Source organism: Rana temporaria, chromosome 10 (assembly GCF_905171775.1).
Source record: "Rana temporaria chromosome 10, aRanTem1.1, whole genome shotgun sequence".
NCBI lineage: Eukaryota > Metazoa > Chordata > Amphibia > Anura > Ranidae > Rana > Rana temporaria.
The window spans coordinates 81,284,242-81,304,305 of NC_053498.1; the positions used below are offsets into that span (position 1 = coordinate 81,284,242).

The following is a 20,064-nucleotide window of genomic DNA, read 5'->3' on the forward strand; positions in this document are numbered from 1 at the left end:
GCGGAGTGATCTTCCTCCACTCCCCACCCAGTAGTAACCGGAGCCTGGTACACGCGATCGGATTTTCATCGGACAAAGCGTAGGACTTTTGTCCGAAGGGCGTTGGCCAGGAACTTGTCTTGCATACAAACGGCACACAATTGTTGGCCAACAAACACAAAACTACGTGTTTTTTCAGCTCTTTAGCACCACCCTTTGGGCAACTTCTGCTAATGTTGCGTTACGCTGAGCATTGATTCCGAGCATGCGTGTTTGTACTTTGGAGTTTTGTCTGACGACATGTGTACACACGATCGGATAATCCCACAACACACATTTTTTTGTCTGAAAATTTGAAAGCATGGCTATGCAACATTTGTTGGTGGAAAATCCGACAACAATTGTCCGAAACGATCAGATTTTCCGACAAAAGCCTATTATCACACAATTCCTGTCGGAAAATCTGATCGTGTGTATTAAGCCTCGTACACACGGCTGGTTTTCCCGACAGGAAAACTGCGAGGAGAGCTTTTGGCCGGGAATCCGGGACATGTGTATGCTCTTTGCAGTTTTTCCGACTGAAAAACTGCTCAAAAACCGCCGGGCAAAAAACGAGAACCATCTCCCTTTTTTCCCCGCCACGAAAACCGGCGGACTTTTGCTCGTGTTTTTTGGCAGTTTTCCTATGGGAACAACTGCGAGGAGCATACACACGGCCGGTATTAGCGATGGGAAAACTGCGAGGAGAGCTTTTGGCCCGGGAATCTCGGCCGTGTGTATGCTCCTCAGAGTTTTTCCGACGGAAAAACTGCCCAAAAACTGACGGACAAAAGAAAAAGAGAACCAGCTCTCTTTTTTCCCCCGCCGGACTTTTGCCCGGCGTTTTTTTGGCAGTTTTCCTATGGGGAAAAAGTGCGAGGAGCATACACAAGGCCGGGATTCCCGACCAAAGTTCCATCGCAGTTTTCCTGTCGGGAAAACAGGCAGTGTGTAGGGGGAAAGACTGATCGAGCAGGTTCTCAGCTTTCCCCTCAGGATTTCCAACGGAAACTTTTCCCATCGGAAATCCCACACGTGTGTACGGGGCATGAGGCTTTAGACTTGACAGGCAGTGAGGCGTGTGGCGACAACGTGCATTGAGACGCTGATTGCCGCCATTACTAGTAAAAAAAATATGTCCCCGGTTTTCATTTAAAAAATCTGGTCACCTTAGTAATATCTTAGTGCCCTCAGAGGGTCCCCTTACATCCTCCAGGGTGCCCCCAGAGTGCCCCTTTACTTTTTTCAGAGTGCCCCCTTACATCCTTCAGCATGAAACACTACACATACTGACTCCTACCACCATCAAATTACTGAAGTGGTTAGAGTGTTCCTTTAATATCTCTCATAAGTAAACCTCTGTATACTGTACATTTCCATTTCCATTTCATATGATCATCCTCTAGTTGTGTCAAATTGGTGAGGGGAGCCCCCACCGCTGAAATACGTTTTTGGCAAGTTGGAGCGTGTGCACTATACTGCGCATGCCACTCTCACTCTACTGACAATCGCGCCCTCTATGGAGGTGTTCATATACTGAGAGAAGAACTGCTGGAAATGGTACTCGCCGTCTCGTGACGTATTTCCGCCCATACTTCCGTGTAGAGATCCGAGCTCGCGTTGCCCGACTGTAAGATGGAGGACGGGGAAGAGCAGCAAGGTTTGTCTCCGAAGGATGGGAGTGACACACCAAGTGAGCCGGCTCCGGTCGCTGCTGTATCTCCGGTCACCGAGGAACCTGCGGGGGAGACGAAGCGGAAAAGTAAAGTGTTTGTTGTTATGACAGGCTGGGAGTGGTGTACACTTCCGCCCATCAGATGTAGTGTCCGGTGTATAGAGATGAGTGTACCGCGATCTCCGTATACCTGTCCGGCTGTGTGTACCCCCGATCTCCGCACACTTGTCCAGCTGTGTGTACGTACCCCCCCCCCCCCCGATCTCCGCACACCTGTCGCCCTGTGTGTACCCCCGATCAACTGTCGCCCTGTGTGTACCCCTGATCTCCGCACACCTGTCTTCCCTGTGTGTACCCCCGATCTCCGCACACCTGTCGTCCCTGTGTGTACCCCCAATCTCCGCACACCTGTCTTCCTGTGTGTGTACCCCCGATCTCCGTACACCTGTCGTCGCTGTGTGTACCCCCGATCTCCGCACACCTGTCGTCTTGTGTGTACCCCCGATCTCCGCACACCTGTTGTCTTGTGTGTACCCCCGATCTCCGCACACCTGTTGTCTTGTGTGTACCCCCGATCTCCGCACACCTGTCGTCTTGTGTGTACCCCCGATCTCCGCACACCTGTCGTCTTGTGTGTACCCCCGATCTCCGCACACCTGTCTTCCTGTGTGTACCCCCGATCTCCGCACACCTGTCTTCCTGTGTGTACCCCCGATCTCCGCACACCTGTCGTCCCTGTGTGTACCCCCGATCTCCGCACACCTGTCTTCCTGTGTGTACCCCCGATCTCCGCACACCTGTCTTCCTGTGTGTACCCCCGATCTCCGCACACCTGTCGTCCCTGTGTGTACCCCCGATCTCCGCACACCTGTCTTCCTGTGTGTACCCCCGATCTCCGCACACCTGTCTTCCTGTGTGTACCCCCGATCTCCGCACACCTGTCTTCCTGTGTGTACCCCCGATCTCCGCACACCTGTCGTCCCTGTGTGTACCCCCGATCTCCGCACACCTGTCGTCTTGTGTGTACCCCCGATCTCCGCACACCTGTCTTCCTGTGTGTACCCCCGATCTCCGCACACCTGTCTTCCTGTGTGTACCCCCGATCTCCGCACACCTGTCGTCCCTGTGTGTACCCCCAATCTCCGCACACCTGTCTTCCTGTGTGTACCCCCGATCTCCGCACACCTGTCGTCCCTGTGTGTACCCCCAATCTCCGCACACCTGTCTTCCTGTGTGTGTACCCCCGATCTCCGTACACCTGTCGTCGCTGTGTGTACCCCCGATCTCCGCACACCTGTCGTCTTGTGTGTACCCCCGATCTCCGCACACCTGTCGTCTTGTGTGTACCCCCGATCTCCGCACACCTGTCTTCCCTGTGTGTACCCCCGATCTCCGCACACCTGTCGTCTTGTGTGTACCCCCGATCTCCGCACACCTGTCTTCCTGTGTGTACCCCCGATCTCCGCACACCTGTCTTCCTGTGTGTACCCCCGATCTCCGCACACCTGTCGTCCCTGTGTGTACCCCCAATCTCCGCACACCTGTCTTCCTGTGTGTACCCCCGATCTCCGCACACCTGTCGTCCCTGTGTGTACCCCCAATCTCCGCACACCTGTCTTCCTGTGTGTGTACCCCCGATCTCCGTACACCTGTCGTCGCTGTGTGTACCCCCGATCTCCGCACACCTGTCGTCTTGTGTGTACCCCCGATCTCCGCACACCTGTCGTCTTGTGTGTACCCCCGATCTCCGCACACCTGTCTTCCTGTGTGTACCCCCGATCTCCGCACACCTGTCTTCCTGTGTGTACCCCCGATCTCCGCACACCTGTCGTCTTGTGTGTACCCCCGATCTCCGCACACCTGTCTTCCTGTGTGTACCCCCGATCTCCGCACACCTGTCTTCCTGTGTGTACCCCCGATCTCCGCACACCTGTCTTCCTGTGTGTACCCCCGATCTCCGCACACCTGTCTTCCTGTGTGTACCCCCGATCTCCGCACACCTGTCGTCTTGTGTGTACCCCCGATCTCCGCACACCTGTCGTCTTGTGTGTACCCCCGATCTCCGCACACCTGTCTTCCTGTGTGTACCCCCGATCTCCGCACACCTGTCTTCCTGTGTGTACCCCCGATCTCCGCACACCTGTCTTCCTGTGTGTACCCCCGATCTCCGCACACCTGTCGTCCTGTGTGTACCCCCGATCTCCGCACACCTGTCTTCCTGTGTGTACCCCCGATCTCCGCGCACACCTGTCGCCCCGTGTGTACCCCCGATCTCCGCGCACACCTGTCGCCCCGTGTGTACCCCCGATCTCCGCGCACACCTGTCGCCCCGTGTGTACCCCCGAGCTCCGCGCACACCTGTCGCCCCGTGTGTACCCCCGAGCTCCGCGCACACCTGTCGTCCCGTGTGTATGGACACACCTTTGACATGCAGGCATTTTTCTGGTGGAAGTCTATGGAATCACCATGTCCTGGCACCTCTGCTGGCAGCGGGGATGTGATTTTATTCTGGGTGGTGAGGATGGCCGCTTTGTTGGCCATTAAGTAAGCGGGGGGCCACAATTGCCAATGCTACTTGTTTAGTTGTGGCCGGCAGCAGCCATGACCATCCCTGGCAGAGTGATATGTGGCGACACACTCCACCTCTGTCTGGATCCCCATCAGTGGCAGGCTCTTCAGTCACCATGACTGTGTCCCGGCAGGTCCCCGTCCTAAATCGGCTACTATGTCCGCAAGGCTCCCGCGATCAGCATTTACAGAGCCAGGGATGTGGATCTCTGTGCGTAAACTCAGTGGGGGGGGGACCTGTCACACAGAGAGGAGGAAGCCTGCAGGAATGAGGATAAGGTACACCAGCCCTCAAAATTTACACTCGCCTCTCGCATTTTGCGAGTAAATTTTGAGGGCTGGCGAGTGTCTGGCTGGCTGCTTGGGAGCAGGGGGGGGGGGGGCGAGCGAGGAGAGGAGGAGGAGGAGGAGGAGCCGCCGTGGCGTTCAAACCGCCGGGAACATTACAGCTTTCAATTCAATAGCTGTGTGTTCCCCGCAGCGCTCGTCTTATACAGCCCCTCCCCTCCGGGAAACTGATAGGCAGATCACCCATCCCAGGATTGGATGGGTGATCTGTCTATCAAAGTTTCCCGGACAAGAGGGGAGGGGCTGTATAAGACACACGCTGCGGGGAACACACAGCTATTGAATTGAAAGCTGTAATGTTCCCCGCGGTTTGAACGCCACGGCGGCTCCTCTCCTACCCAGCACAGGTAGGATGCAGGGGAAGAACTCTGGCTAATATGTGTGTGGGGGGGGTCTGGAAGAACTCTGGCTAATATGTGTGTGGGGGGGGGGGGAACTCTGGCTAATATATATATATATATATATGTGTGTGGGAGGGGGGGGGGGGTCTGGAAGAACTTTGGCTAATATGTGTGTGTGTGTGTGTGGGGGGGGGGGGGGGGGGGGGGGGAACTCTGGCTAATATGTGTGTGTGTGTGGGGGGGGGGGCTCTGGCTGGAAAATGGGGACATTTTGCTGCATTGGTAGACATGGGCAGGCTGCATTTTTGGGCACAGATTAAGTTGTTAATATTTATTCTACATAAAACATTTAAGTGTAATTTCATGAGATTTGAGGGCGTGTCTAGGGGTGGAATTAGGGGCGGGACATGGTAGGGGTTGGGCGGAGCAACTGGTGGCGAGTATGCCTTGAGGCCTGGCTAGTAGCTCAGGACTTGAAATCTTGAGCCCTAAGGTACACATTCACTGGGAAGCTCCCTATACTGTTGCTTCTCCTCCCCCAGCTCTTATGCAGCCGAGAACAGAGGGAATGTAAAGTATTTACGCTTGTTTTTTTTTTTTTTTCAAATCTATACACAAATGTTTTGCATTTTTAATTTCTATTGTAAACTGAATGTTTTTTTTTTTTTTTTTTAACAAGGTGATCGTTTACAATTACTTTTATACTAACCCGGAGTTCAGGATTAAGTTGGCCAACATTTTGTATTGACTACCTATGTCTATAATGTTGTACATGTGGGCATGGTGAAATGACTAGAGGTCGGCCAATATTTGGCCTTTTTTTAAAAATCGGCATCGGCCGATTTTTGTGCAAATTCGGCCGATTACTGACTATACTCCTCCCTTCCTCACACTCCACTGGCAGCTTTACTCTGCCGCTCAGTGTGTGAAACAGCCGTTTGTAACTGAATGCAGAGAGAGAGAGAGGAGCTGTCAGAATTCAGCAGTGATGTTGGGAGTGGGCGGGACCCAACAGTTTCAAACACCAGCCAATGGGATCTGGGCAGGCTGCTACGTGTATGTTGCTCCGCCCCCTTTCTTAAGCAGCCCAGCTGCAGGGTCCCGCCCACCCCCGACATCACAGCTGAATTTTGACAGCTGGTCTCTCTCTGCATTCAGTTACATATAGTGTAACTGACAAATCATCTGTGTAAAATTGGCACCACATATCGGCCGCCCTGATTAGTAAATATCGGACAGAGAAAAAGCCATATTGGTCGACCTCTAGAAAGGACACTAATATATTGTTACTGACGTGACCAGTTCTATGTGTAAAGCGCTGCATAATATGTCGGCTCTATAGCTACAAGAAGAAATGACAAAGTACTAATCTGTAACTTCTGTTTCTTAGTTGATGTTCTGCTCAAGGCAGTTGGGGACACACCAATCATGAAAAATAAGAAGTGGACTATCGAGAGAATGCGCACTGTGCAAGGCCTTATGGACTTCATCAAAAAATACCTCAAGTTAGACTCTTCAGAGCAGCTGGTATGATTTTATTTATTTATTTTTCTGACCCAAAACTTGTATGGAACATCACATATCAAATATTAGAAAATCAGTCCTGTTATGCTCGTACATAACTCGGGGCACATATGAACTAATTTCTCATTAATATAATACATTTTTAACATTCTTGCTTTGATGGATAATTAGAGAGCAATACAATTTTCTTTTCCTGGTACAGATGCTGCTCCACGTTCTCCCTTCAGTAATCAATAAATTGTCTGACAATGCTTTTAAAGCGGGGGTTCACCCTATCGACGGGAAAAATTTTTTTTTTTTTCTTTTACCTTAAAATCAGGCATTGTAGCGCGAGCTACAGTATGCCTGTCCCGAATTTTTTACCCCCGTACTCACCTTGTAGTCTTCCATCGAAGATACCGGGGAATGGGCGTGCCTATGGAGACGGAGGATGATTGACGGCCGGCTCTGGCGCGTCACGCTTCTCCGGAAATAGCCGAAATAGGCTTGGTCTTCACGACGCGTGCGCATAGCCTGTGCGCAGGCGCCGTGAAGAGCCGAGACCTACTCCGGCTGTCTTCGGGGAGAGTGACGTGCCAGGGCCGGCCGTCAATCATCCTCCCTCTCCATAGGCACGCCCATTCCCCGCGGGAGCCGAAATCTACGATGGACGACTACAAGGTGAGTACGGGGTTAAAAAAATCGGGACAGGCATACTGTAGCTCGCGCTACAATGCCTGTCTCGATGGTAAAATGTGTCGGGGGGGGGGGGGGGGGGGTGAACTACCGCTTTAAGTCTCTGACCCCAGACAAGTATGCAGATGAGGCGTTTTGGCATCCCTTGCTGTATATTTGCCCCAGGTCAGTGACTCGCAAGGTGCAGAAGTCAGACACAGGTTCAGCAATGTCAGTCTGTATTTCTATTAGTACAGGCTTTCTTTAAAGGGGAACTCCACCCAAAAGGCAAAGCTCTGCTTATTTTCCTCTGCTGCCACATTTGGGTGGGGGGGCATGTACCTGGTCTTGACACGTACCCGCTTCCGGATTTCTTTACCCCGTCAACTCATCCAGAAGTTCAGCCCCCTCCTCCTTCCCTCAGTGCTGGGCCATTCACGAAGTGCAGTGTGTTTTATGCGTGTGCAGTAGGGACCCAGCTGTGAAGCTGCAAAGCTTCACTGCCCCTTTCCCTTATCCGAGATGGCGGCGGCGGCGGCAGCACCCAAGACCTGATTCAGAAATTATCTCGAGTGAAGGAACCGTTGGATTTGTGGACAGGCAAGTGCCCTAATATTAAAAGTCAGAAGCTACAGTGTTTGTAGCTGCTGACTTTTAATGTTTCTGAAGCTCTGGATGGTTCTTTGGATGTGACTAGTACAACTAGTCTGATCAGTCGTTCTGTTCACCTGACTCTGCGCATTTCTGATCTGAGCGGCAGTAGAGCCACTTGAGTATTTATTACGGTACTTAGAGGTGGAGGCTTCTTCAAAGGGCTACCCTGCGCCAGAGCTTCAAGTGTCCGTATGGTACATTGGGTTTGCCAAGTTTTATCCTAGGCATCAAGGGGCCTGTTACCACTTATTCTGTCACGAGGGATGGGTGCATCCGGGACTTTTGGACGCAAGGCATCCTTCTTACAGGAAGGCAAGGTCCCAGTTCACGCACTAAAAAAGTTCTGGCAGTTGGATATATTGGGGTTAATTTACTAAAGGCAAATCCATTCTGTACTACAAATGCACTTGCTGTAGATCTGAGGGGAAGCTCCGCTGATTTTATTATCCAATCTAGTGTAAGCTAAAATGCCGTTTCCCCCCCCCCCCCCCTCTTTGCATGTCCCCCTCAGATCTACAGTGACTGCACTTCCAAGTGCACTTGTAGTGCAAAGTGGATCTGCCTTTAGTAAATAACCCCCAATGTGTTTAGCTGTTGGCAGTTTTGGATGCAATGGGGTTGATTTACTAAAGGCAAATAAGCAGTTTCCCTTGCAAGGAGCATTGCATGGGATTTTTCACCTGAACTTGGCGAATATGGTGCAATTTCGCGTTACAAAGCACACCCAATAGAGAAAAAAAATTGGTTTGCAGAACGTCACCGTATTCACTAAGCTCTGGGGGGGTATCTTGCAAAGTGAACAGGTTGTGTGTGTTTTTTTTTTGTAAAACAATCCCAATGTCTTAGGGGCAGGTGGTACTGAGGCACACCACAATACTAGAGGGTTGCCTTGTGGTAAAAAAAAAAAATTCCCTCCTCTTTTAGAGGCTGCTTTTTGAATGTCCCAAACTAGAGGTCTGATGTTTTGGCCACCCCAAATTAATTCTAAAACATTTAAAAAGATATATATTGCATTATCTCTCTCATTTTTTTGTTATTTCTCCATTTTTTTTTTTTTTACTCCAGTAGCTCTTTTGGGGGGGGGACGACATGCCCCACCATATATTTTTTTTTCGTGTGTGTGTGTGTGTGTGTGTTTTTTTTTTTTTCTGAAGATTAGATATTATAAAGGCAAAAGATTAGATATTATTCTTCTTAATTGCTCCACAGTTATCTTCTTTTTTTCTCTGCCTATTGATTTTTTTGAAAGCATGTCATTTTTATAAGATCAGAAGGTTGTTTTTATGAGATCAAAAGATTATTTAACCTCCTATTATTAAAACATTTCTTTATTTTTAACCATGTTTGTCTGAACAGAGGCAGTGAGGCTGATTTTACTATAGGAGCTGAGAATCTTTACTCAATAAGTAGAATGAATATTGACAAAAAAAATTCTAAATATGTTAAAGGATAAGTCCAGCTTGTTTGGCTGGGCTTCTCTGGGTCACAGGAGTGAAATTCATTTCATTTTGCACTCCTGTGACCCATTTTCAGCAGAGAGCGGTCTGAAGTTCACTCTCTGCTGACGTCACTAAGTTCAGTCCAGGCACCTCATCATCCCGACTCTGGAAGTCTGGATCTGCCTGGTGCCTGGACTGATGACAGTCTCAGCCTCTCGGTGAACCGATGAGACAGCCGCTCCCAGCCCCTCCACAGCTCAGTGCATCAGTGAGCATGGATGGGGAGAGCTGCTGATTGACAGTCGGCAGGTCTCCTCTTGGGTAGCTGAGAGAACCGAGCCATTGGCAATGTTCTGTGGCTCGGTTCTCAGTGCAGAGATGTCCGGGGACCGATGCTGTATCCACCTAGGGAAGTATGATAGGGGGGGGAAACGAACCCATACTTTTCCTTAATTGGCTATACAGCAATGCCATTAATTCAGATAATATAAGTAAACAGGAATTTGGATTTTACATGAATAATGGTATTCCATTGATAATTGAAGATTGGTAAAAAAACAACAACAAAAAAACTTGGCAAATGCCATTCTATGATTTATATTCCAACATTTTGTCTATTCTTTGTGAAAGTAGATGCTGTATGTTGTAAATGCATCCTATATGCTCCCCTTGTATAACATACACATTGCCACTTCTGTTATCGGGAACAATTGATAGCCAACATTAGCTAGGCTTTTCTGCTGAGGTATGAGAGGTGATGACCATAATTGATTAGCATTCAATCGAGCGAACAGAAGCACAGGGACCTGAAGCAAAATGTGAACATGAATATCTATAAGCCGTTGTACCTTGTCACAGCGGGCACTTGCGTCCGCTGCTTCTACATGATTGGACTGTCCTCGTGTGGTCAAGGTTTCCCTTGTAAATCGAGCTCTTTCCTAAATTCAAGGCGGTTCTGGAGCCCCAGTGATGTGCTTCCTGTTTTAATGAATAATGAGCAATGTCAGTTGTGAAAGGCCTTGTGTGCTGTCCCCAGCCGAGTGTCCATAATCTGTATTGGTGACAGGTGATGATAAATCACCAATATGAGGTGACACTGTAGCAGAAGAAAGTTGGGCAAGCTGGACATTTTTCATAATCGAAAACCTCAGTTAAATGAGCCCAAGAATGTTCTTTTAGATATAAAGATTTGTTTTGTGTGTGATGTAGAATTATTTGTTTTCTGAATGTAATGTTTCCCCTGATCATAGCCTAGATTTTTGCTGGACTTTTTTATCTCGCATCTATTTTATTATTTTTTCTTTGTCAAGCTTTTTATATAAATCAGGTTTTATTAAGATTTTACTATATAAAAAAAAAGACCAATAGAAGGACTAGGTATTGCACAGCTGTCTGTAAGATTTCAAAAGTGCAGAGTTCAATGTTTGTGTTAAGCATAATTCTGTTATTGTTGGTTTTGTATGTACATTATTTTAGGAATAAAAAAAGACAACAAATAACATTTATTAACCACCTCCTGCACATATACGTCGGCAGAATGGCACGGCTGGGCACAGGCACATACAGGTATGTCGCCTTTAAGAGCCCAGCCGTGGGTCACGCGCCCGCGACCCGGTCCGAAGCTCCGTAACCGCGGAACCCGATCGCCTCCGGTGTCCCGCGAGCTGAAGAACGGGGAGAGGTGTGTGTGTGTGTGTGTGTGTGTGTGTGTGTGTGTGAGTGTGAACACACCTTCCCCTGTTCTTCACAATGGCACTGTCATTGATCGTTTGTTCCCTGATATTGGGAAAGACGATGACTGACGTCACACGTCCAGCCCCACCCCCTACAGTTAGAAACACATATGAGGTCACACTTAACCACTAGGGGGCGCTGTAGGGGTTAACTCCTAAACTGCAATTGTCATTTTTCACAGTAAACCATGCATTTTTATAGCACTTTTTGCTGTGAAAATGACAATGGTGTCAAAATTGTCCGATGTGTCCGCCATAATGTCAGTCACGTAAAAAATCGCTGATCGCCGCCATTAGTAGTAAAAAAAAATATATAAATGAAAATGCCATAAAACTATCCCCTATATTATACACTATAAATTTTGTGCAAACCAATCGTTAAACGCTTATTGCGATTTATTTTATTTTATTTTGTAAAATGGGTAGAAGAATACGTATCGGCCTAAACTGAGGAGAATTTATTATTTTTTTCAAAATTTACACTTTATTTTTGTTTATAGCGCAAAAAATAACCGCAGAGGTGATCAAATACCACCTAAAGAAAGCTCTATTTGTGGGAAAAGAAGGACGCCAATTTTGTTTGGGAGCCACTTCACACGACCGCACAATTGTCAGTTAAAGCGACACAGTGCCGAATCGCAAAAAGGGGCAAGGTCCTTAACCTGCATATTGGTTCCGGGTCTTAAGTGGTTAAATATTGCATATAATTTGTAAATTCATTAAGATCTAATTGTCACAGAACCATTATAAGTTCTCTTAGGGCTGGTTCATACCACAAAAACACACTCCAGATCCGTTCCAGATGCCTTTTCATGTGCGTTAACACGTTTTTTGATGCGTTTTCAGAATTTTTGTACTGGATTCTGTTGAGTTTTTGATGCATTTAACCACATTCCAGTGCAGGAAATATGCAGCATGTTCTACTTTTTCTTTTTTTTTCTGGTGTGAACTATGCCATTGGAAACTATATAACCTACTTTCCATGCCTTTTTTTGATGCAGAAAAAAACCTCCACACTGGACTGCATGTGGTGTGAAGTGGCCCTTAAAGTGGATGTAAACCCCATGTTACAAAAGTATTACAGACTAACATCTGTTTACGATTTGTGCAGTTAACATGAAAATTGCATTATGTGTGCCTCAGCATTTCAATATCTATCCCATAACAGCCCGCTGAATATCTCCCAGTACATGGGAGTGTCCATGGCCCAGAGCTCAGGAGCCGCAGTCGTGACAACCCTGGACTCCCCTCCCAGCTGTACACGACTCTCCCTAGCGCGGCTTTGCACAGCTGGTGGACATGCGGAAGATACGCCCTATTTACTCATGCTTGTGAATGAGTGTGCTCAGTATGTCTGTCAATCACAGGAAAGGGGGCGTGGCGACACTTCTTTTTTTTTTTTTTCCCCAGTAGCAAAGCGGTGAGGATTACAGCTGACCGGCTGCTCCTTTCCCAGCCAGACTGAACAGATGAGTTCTGATGCTTTTCTGAGTTACATAGAATGTTCAGTTTCATTTTTTTGGGGGGTTTACAACCACTTTTAGTGCTGATTCACACCACAAAAACGTACTCCAGATCCATTCCAGATGTTTCTGCATGCGTGTTTTTGATGCTTTCTGGTTAGTTTTTGATGCGTTTCCGAATGCATTCGAGGTGCGTTATTTTTGTTTTTAAATCCCCCCCCCCCCAACTATACAAGGGTCCAGTGTGTTTTTTTTTTTTTTTTTTCTGGAACTGATCGCACTGGTGTGAACTATGACATTGAAACCCATATAACCAACTTTCCATGTGTTTTTGATGCAGAACAAAAACGCACTGGGCTGCATGTGGTGTGAACTGGCCCTAAAAGAAAATCTATAATTGTTTAGGGTCAATTTTATTTAAATCTCTCAAAATTCTTCTACTCTCAGCATACATGGGAGTGTGTAATACATAATCGGTGTTTAAGCATGTATGTGTCTGGACTGACTGTTGTAGAAAGTGTGTGTGTGTGTGTGTGTGTGTGTGTGTGTGTGTTTTTTATTTCGTTTTTTTTTTTCTATTTACAACTATTGCAAAGGTGCTGAATTACTCCCATGTAATAGTAGTGACAGGCCCGCCTGATGGAGACATCGGTATGTATTAACCGCTTAACGTCCGCCGCATGTATATGTACGTCCACAGAATGGCACGTACAGGCATATGGGCGCACATGTACGTCCCTGCCTTCTTGCGTGTCAGGGGTCCGATCGGGACCCCCCCCCCCCCCCCCTACATGCGGCGGGCGTCTTGCCTCCGGGTGCGATCCGTGATGAGGGGGCGGCTGTTCGTTTTTGTCGGCCCCCTCGTGATCTCTCCCAGCCAATCCGGCAACCCCCCGCCGTGTGACTTCCTCTGCCTGTGTAATGTAAACACTAGCAGAGGAAGTGATGTCAGCTCTCCTCTCGGCAGTATTTTCAATCCGAGGAGAGAAGACATCACAGTAAGTGGCACCAACACTACACTGACACCACACACATAGGCACACTTAACCCCTTCCGATCACCCCCCCCAGCCCCCTGTCACAGTGTCACTGAATGCAGTGATCATATATGTACTGATCACTGCATTTAGTGTTAGTGTGACAGGCAGTTAGTGTTAGGTCCAGGGTAGCCCCGTACCCCCCCCCCCCTAATAAAGGTTTAACCCTTTCACCCCCTATTGCCAGTGTCACTAAGCGATCGGTTTTCTGAGTACTGGTGGATGTGGGGGGTGAGAGAGACCCACAGACTGTTGCTGGGGGAGAGAAACCCACACTGCTGAGTAAAACGGGAGCCACAGCTTTACTTCTTCCCCTGAAGATACACAATACCTAAAGCAGAGCGTCCTTCTCCTCACTTCACTGAGGAGACTTTTACTTTCTATTTCTCCCTCTATGCCTCAGCTTGCAGCACACGCACAGAATCACTATGTCTTATTTTTCACTATGTCTTATTTTTGGGGTATGGCTTATTATTGCGCAAATGCTTAGAAATCCTGCTACGGTTTATTTAATGGGTATGTCTTATTTTCGGGGAAACACGGTACTAGAAGCCTTTTATGCTCAAGAATGCTGATGTAGCTACAAATTGTATACATGGCTGCTTTCAGAGAGGAAACGAAGAAAACATGTCGTATGTCCTCCCTCTTTCCATGGACATTTGGCTGGGCATTTCTTTTTGAGGGCCATCTGTAAACTTTCTCCAAGGAACAAGCCTGAAGGCTTCTCATTTGTCAATTCTACTCCAGTGAAGTCCCCTAATTTTTTCAACATTTTAACAAGAACTATGAGATGTGAAATGTCATTGGTTATGAGCTGCACACATTTCTTCCACTTTTTGGAAGCATGCCACATATGCAATACCTGTAGGTTATGCATGTATTTTTATTGATTTATTCTTCTACATTTACAGTTTATCTATGTGAATCAGTCATTTGCTCCATCACCTGACCAAGAAGTTGGCACCCTGTACGAGGTAAAAATATTTATATGCAATGGAATTGTAGGGGGCTGTATAAAATGATACAAATAAAATGTTTGTGTAGTATAGATGGAACAAAATCCCCAGTGACATATCCTTACTAAGGATGGCATTACATGTATCCATTGTGGTTGATCTAGATACAAGCGATCAACAATACAACACATACGTATTGATAAAAAAAAAAATATGATCTACAACCACAGTTTCGGAAAAAAATAAGTTGGGACGCTGTATACAATCTACAGAAAACTGAAAAATTTACCATTTTAAGTAAGAAATAAGGTCATTTTGAAATTGATGGCAGCAACATGTCTCAAAACAGGAGGGGCGGGGTCATGTTTACCACAATGTAGTATTTCCTCTTCTTTAACACTCTGTAAATGACATGACAGGAGGGGGGGGGGGAGAGTTAGGAATTTTGGGACTTTAAATAAGGCATGGGACTTGAGCTGGAGGGTGTGTATACAAGGGGGGGGGGGGGGGGAGGGTAAAAACCATATAAGCTGGTGTGGGACATACTAAAAAGACATGTTCCCAAGACTTACAAATCACCTGCGAGTCTGATTGGCAGCGAGATGGGCTGTAAACTGGCCGGGCAAGTCAACAGTACCGGGAACTGAGGTGGTGTAGCTCCAAATAGCTGTTGAAGACCCTCAGGGGACCTGACCCAAGGGGTAGGGTACCCCATGGATGGTAAAATAAAATAATTGTGTAATCGTGAAGACATCTAGGGGGGATAAAAAAAGCGTAATATTGTAAGTAGACTATAATATATAGTCTGCTATCTAGGTATGCATCAAGCAGGACCAGTATAGTGCATCAAATACATGTAAGTAAAATATAATATAATGACTAGGTGGGGGTAGACCATCTCTAGATAGAGTGAAAAAGTGGTATGTAAGGTTCTAGGACTAGATACAGAAAGTAGGTAGTAATAAGAGGGATAAAACTGCAACAAACAAAAGTGAAGGGCCAATAAAACAAGTGAATCATAAAGCTAACTTGTCCTCGGGATTGACACATAGAGTCCATATGGGTGCATGAGTTAGGCGGGTCCCAACAACCTCACGGGCCATATATCGAACTGAGGGGAGTATAAATACTCTAAAAGAGTGGGGAGTGACCACCAACGTCACGCAAGCGGAAACGAGGGGGAGAGGAGGAGCCATAGCCTGAGCAGATAGTCGCTAGCGGCCGATAAAGGGTTAATACCGCTCGCAATGCATCTCTGCAGAGGCGCATTGTGGGCGGTATTACCGCGGTTTCCCATTGTTTTAAATGGGAAGGAGCGGTATGCATACCGCTCCAAAGATGCTGCTTGCAGGAGATTTTTTTTTTTCTCTCCTGCCAGCGCATCGCCTCATTGTGAAAGCCCTCAGGCTTTCACGTTGAGTATGCTGGGCAGGAGTTTTTCAGGCGGTATAGCAGCGCTATTTTTAGCGTTGTAATGCCTGAAAAACTCCTCAGTGTGAAAGGGGCCAAAGATACTTTTTTTTTTTTTTATACCCAGTCATGCTACTAACTTATTAACCTAATTAGCTGCAAAATGTTGTTCCAGCTCTTCCATGTTGGTACCACTTACTTTGCCAGAGGAGGGTACGTTCTCATTGGAGGTGGGTTTGAAATCGTGCAAGTTTAGCTGAACTCGCACAATTTCAAACCCGCATTTCATTGCAAGTTCGGGTGGAATTTGAAAGACATCTGTGCAGGTTCATGCACAGATGTCTATTGAAACATTGCACCTGAAGTCGCCAAAAGTAGTGCAGGAACTACTTTTGGAAATTGGTGCGTTGCTGCAAAGTTGGTGTTGCACTGATTCAGACGGTGCCATTGCCAGCAATAGGCTGCGATTTGACAAATCACCCCGATGTGATCGGGGGCTTATTGTTGCCCTGTCCCAACTTTTTTTTTTGAGATGTGTTGATGCCATTATTTTCTAAATTACCTTATTTTTGTTTTTTTTAAATGGTACATTTTCTCAGTTTGAACATTTGATATGTTTTGTATTGTAAATAAAATATGGGTTTATGAGATTTGCAAATCATTGCATTCTGTTTTTTTTTTTTGGTAGATTTTACAGTGTCCCAACTTTGTTCGTTTTTGATGTTTTTTTTTTTTTTATATTTGTTTAGTCGATCAGAAACACAGCTGATCCACTTGCCAGCATCAAAATTGATTTGGAAGCGCAATAAAATGATCAATTGGAGCATTTAGGTAATTGCAATGGGTACACACTGTGCAGAAGTGCATTTTGGTTTACAATAAACGGTGCAGAATTTTTATTTGCATCAGCCCAAGGATCTGTGTCCCTGCAGATTGATGCACATTGATCCCTTGGTGGTGGGTGCAAAAGTATCCGTTGTTGGAATATATGTCAGTGTAATGGTGGTAGGTGCTGAAGTGTGCAGTACTGCAAATAAGCGTATCGGTGCATACTTGTGCGTTGATGCAGTGGGCACAGGTGCACATGCCTCCTATTTTGTATGGCCTGTTGCTCCATGGCTGTACACCTGCATAGGCAGCATATTTAGTCTTGTAAAGCTGCCATTAAGCAGTAATGATGGATTTTTTTTTGAAAGGCCATCACTACTGCACATGTCATCAGTACCATATTGCTGACTATGTTCTGCTGCTGCACATGTGCAGTATGCTCTATAATATAAGTATGTAAGGTGCGGTATAGAAACAATGCTATTGGCTACCTGCTGCTACCACGTATTTGCATTTTTTTTGGATTAGAGACAATTCAATACTACTCATTTATGGTAATGAAAACGATGCACCTCCATTCACTATGACAGCTTGTACATGTGTTAGATGTTGCCGCTATATTTCTAACACTTGTCCTACCATGCCATCGTTGCTACAGAACTTAACACCGTCATCTAGAAGTTCAGAATAACAATGTTTTCTTTATTAGCCTCTTTAACTAAAATGTTCACTTCAAATTCTTTCAACACTATTTTGGTACACTCACTTCAAATATTAGGCTTCATTTCCATGGACGTTTTTACAGCCACTTTATTTAGCCTTTTTTACAGCTTAAAAACGCCTGTCCATGTATGTTTGTTTTTTTTCTGAGCTGGAGCTCAAAAACGCTGCAGTAGCATTCTTGCGCGGTTTTTTTGAGCGTTTTTTAACGTCTGGCGTTTTTACAGCTCTAACTCTGGAGCTTCAGAACGCACTGGTCCTGTGTTTTTTTTTTTTTTTTTTTTTTTTTTTTTTAGCTTTAAAACGGCTCCGCCATCTACAGCTCAAAAACGTCATGGTGGGCATGAGGCCAGACTAACATGGAGAGCTGTTTTTAAGCTGCAAAAAACGCTCAGAAAAGTGGCTGTAAAAACGTCCATGGAAATGAAGCCTTCGTGTTACTAAAGGATATATTTTTTCTATATTAATACATTTTGTACGTGCCTGCTCTGTTCAGTGTTTTTGCACAGAGTGGCCCCCAACCTCTTCTGGACTCCCCAGCAACCTTGGCTCTGTCTCCTTTTTGTGTCCCCATAGCATTCTGTTTGCTATGGCGGCACACACGTTGCATGCTCGCTCCCGAGCTGTGTATGTGAAGACGCACAGTGGGGCTTAGCCCTGCCCCCACTCCCGCCTCACTGCATTTGATTGACAGCAGCAGGAGCCTATGGCTGCCTGAATCCCTGTGTGAAGAGGAAGAGAGGGGAGAAGTGCAGATCCGCACAGCACTGGATCTCCTCTCCTATTCACATAGGGAAGTGGGGGAGGAGGGAAGTGGGGGAGGACAGAAAACGTGTGTGCGATTTTTGTCATTTAAAAAAAAAAATTCTACTTGCCTGCTCTGTGCAGTGGTTTTGCACAGAGCAGCCCCAAGCCTCCTCCTCTTGGGTCCCCAACGGTGCTCCTCGCCTTTGACCAGTGCCCTCAAAACAAGCTGCTTGCTCCAGAGCCCTGCACTATGCATCCATAAGACACATAGAGCTGCGGCTCAGACCAGTCCCCCGCTCACTCCTCACTGGCTGTGATTGGCAGCAGTGGGAGACTTTGGGCAGCCAAGGCTCCCGTGCACATTGCTGGATCAGGTAAGTGTTGGGGGGGCTGCTGGACATAGAAGTTTTTTTTTATCTTCATGCATGAAGGTAAAAATCTTTCAGCTACTTTTGTAGATTTGGTTTTAGTATCCCCTCATTCCTTTTTATTGGTAACGTATGTCCTTACCTTAATTTGAAAAATGCATTGATTTGTCTGATTTCTGCTACCTAATGTAATGTTTTCTTTCCTAGTGTTTTGGAAGTGATGGGAAACTTGTTTTACATTACTGTAAATCACAAGCCTGGGGATGAAAGTCCAGTGGTTTCTTCTCCTAGCACTGTCGCCTTTGCTGGTCACAATGGTTTCTTGCACCTTTCTTCATGTGACTGCTTGATTGGAGTGATCGGACTCCATTGAAGACACTTAGTATGTGACCACAGTCTGCACAGCACATTTGTAAAGGAATCTGTTCTACGAAGACTGGAAGTTTACTGGCCTAGCAGGACAAACCAATTTGACATTTTTACGTTCTATTAACACCTGAGCCTTTTTAAAGACTCACGTTTTATATAGAGCTTTTTTTTATTTTTGTTTTGCTAGTAGAATTTTCTCTCCCCCCCCCCCCCCCCCCCCCCCCCAATATAAAGAATAACTTCAGTACTTATCTATGTTCCAAGACTGAAGATGGAAGAATACCACCAGAGGAGTTCTGCGGAGGCACCTTGGATTGAAGGCAGAAAGAACTAATGATCTGAGAATTTGACTCAGCAAATTGCTTAAAGGTTTCAGTCGTTTTAGGCTGAGGATAGGCTTTGGGTAATATCTTTCAGTAGGATCACTGAGCTGGAACTTGGGAATGTGTGGCCAAATTACCCCGCTTTTCTTATACTTTTTTTTTTTTTTTAAATCCTGAAGCTTGCGACTTTCTTCAAATACATTTGAAAATGTTATATATTGTTGTTGTAGACACAAGTTTTAACACCCCCCCCCCTTAAACGGGGGAGCCCGTGGTCCCATCTTTGTCTGAGACCCTCTTCCAGAGAAGAAGGTGGTTAAGTCTTTCCTATCTCCCCTCTAACTCCAGGGAATAAAACATTTCTGAAAAGTGTAATGATAGAGATGAGAATTGTGCTCTCTGGAGACTACTGCATGGCTGTACAGGAAAGCTACACAGATGACACTTAGTGTGAAGAGTTATTGGTATGCATCCCCTGCCCCGGTTATGTGACCTGGGATATATGGAAATGGCACCCCAACATTATGGCAGCTCTGTAGTAGATTCTCTTCAGAATACATGACAACAATCTATGCCGATAACTTCATTGATGTACGTTTTATTTCTGGCCAGTAGATTATAACAAACTTTGTGCTGGGGCCCCTAAACCTGTAGTGAATCTCGCCTTTTGCATGCTAAAGCTGGCTATAGATGGATTTAAACTCAGCCGGTTCACCAGGGACCGTGCAAAATTTGATCAGTGTGTGGCTGTCCCTGCTCAGCAGAAGTCAATTGTTTTGGTTGACTTTTAGGCCCCTTTCAGACTGGGGTGGGAGCTGCGGTGGCGGTATAACGCCGCTAAAAATAGCGGCGCTATACTGCCCAGATTGCCGCGGGAATCGGCTGCTAGC

At 46.5% G+C, this 20,064-nt stretch overlaps 1 protein-coding gene across 2 annotated transcripts; it reads left to right on the top strand.

Annotated features, from left to right (window-relative positions):
* Window positions 1-1,571: 1,571 nt before the first annotated feature.
* Window positions 1,572-19,556, top strand: ATG12 (autophagy related 12). 2 transcript variants are annotated; one of them, XM_040325589.1, is made up of 5 exons: window positions 1,572-1,780; window positions 6,341-6,477; window positions 14,365-14,427; window positions 16,569-16,650; window positions 18,690-18,776. In XM_040325589.1, the coding sequence occupies exons 1-4, from the start codon at window positions 1,654-1,656 to the stop codon at window positions 16,626-16,628; spliced, it is 387 nt and encodes a 128-aa protein (XP_040181523.1). In that variant the 5' UTR covers window positions 1,572-1,653; the 3' UTR covers window positions 16,629-16,650; window positions 18,690-18,776. The 2 variants fall into 2 exon arrangements, with proteins under 2 accessions (XP_040181523.1, XP_040181522.1); XM_040325588.1 differs by lacking the exon at window positions 16,569-16,650 and having other exon boundaries at window positions 1,575-1,780; window positions 18,690-19,556.
* The last annotated feature ends 508 nt before the right edge of the window (window positions 19,557-20,064 follow it).

Coding starts and splice junctions, on each gene's coding strand:
- ATG12 (XM_040325589.1), top strand. CDS start 1,654: ATGGAGGACGGGGAAGAGCAGCAAGGTTTGTCTCCGAAGGATGGGAGT. Junction 1,781..6,340: donor GGGGGAGACGAAGCGGAAAA/GTAAAGTGTTTG, acceptor TCTGTTTCTTAG/TTGATGTTCTGCTCAAGGCA. Junction 6,478..14,364: donor TAGACTCTTCAGAGCAGCTG/GTATGATTTTAT, acceptor CTACATTTACAG/TTTATCTATGTGAATCAGTC.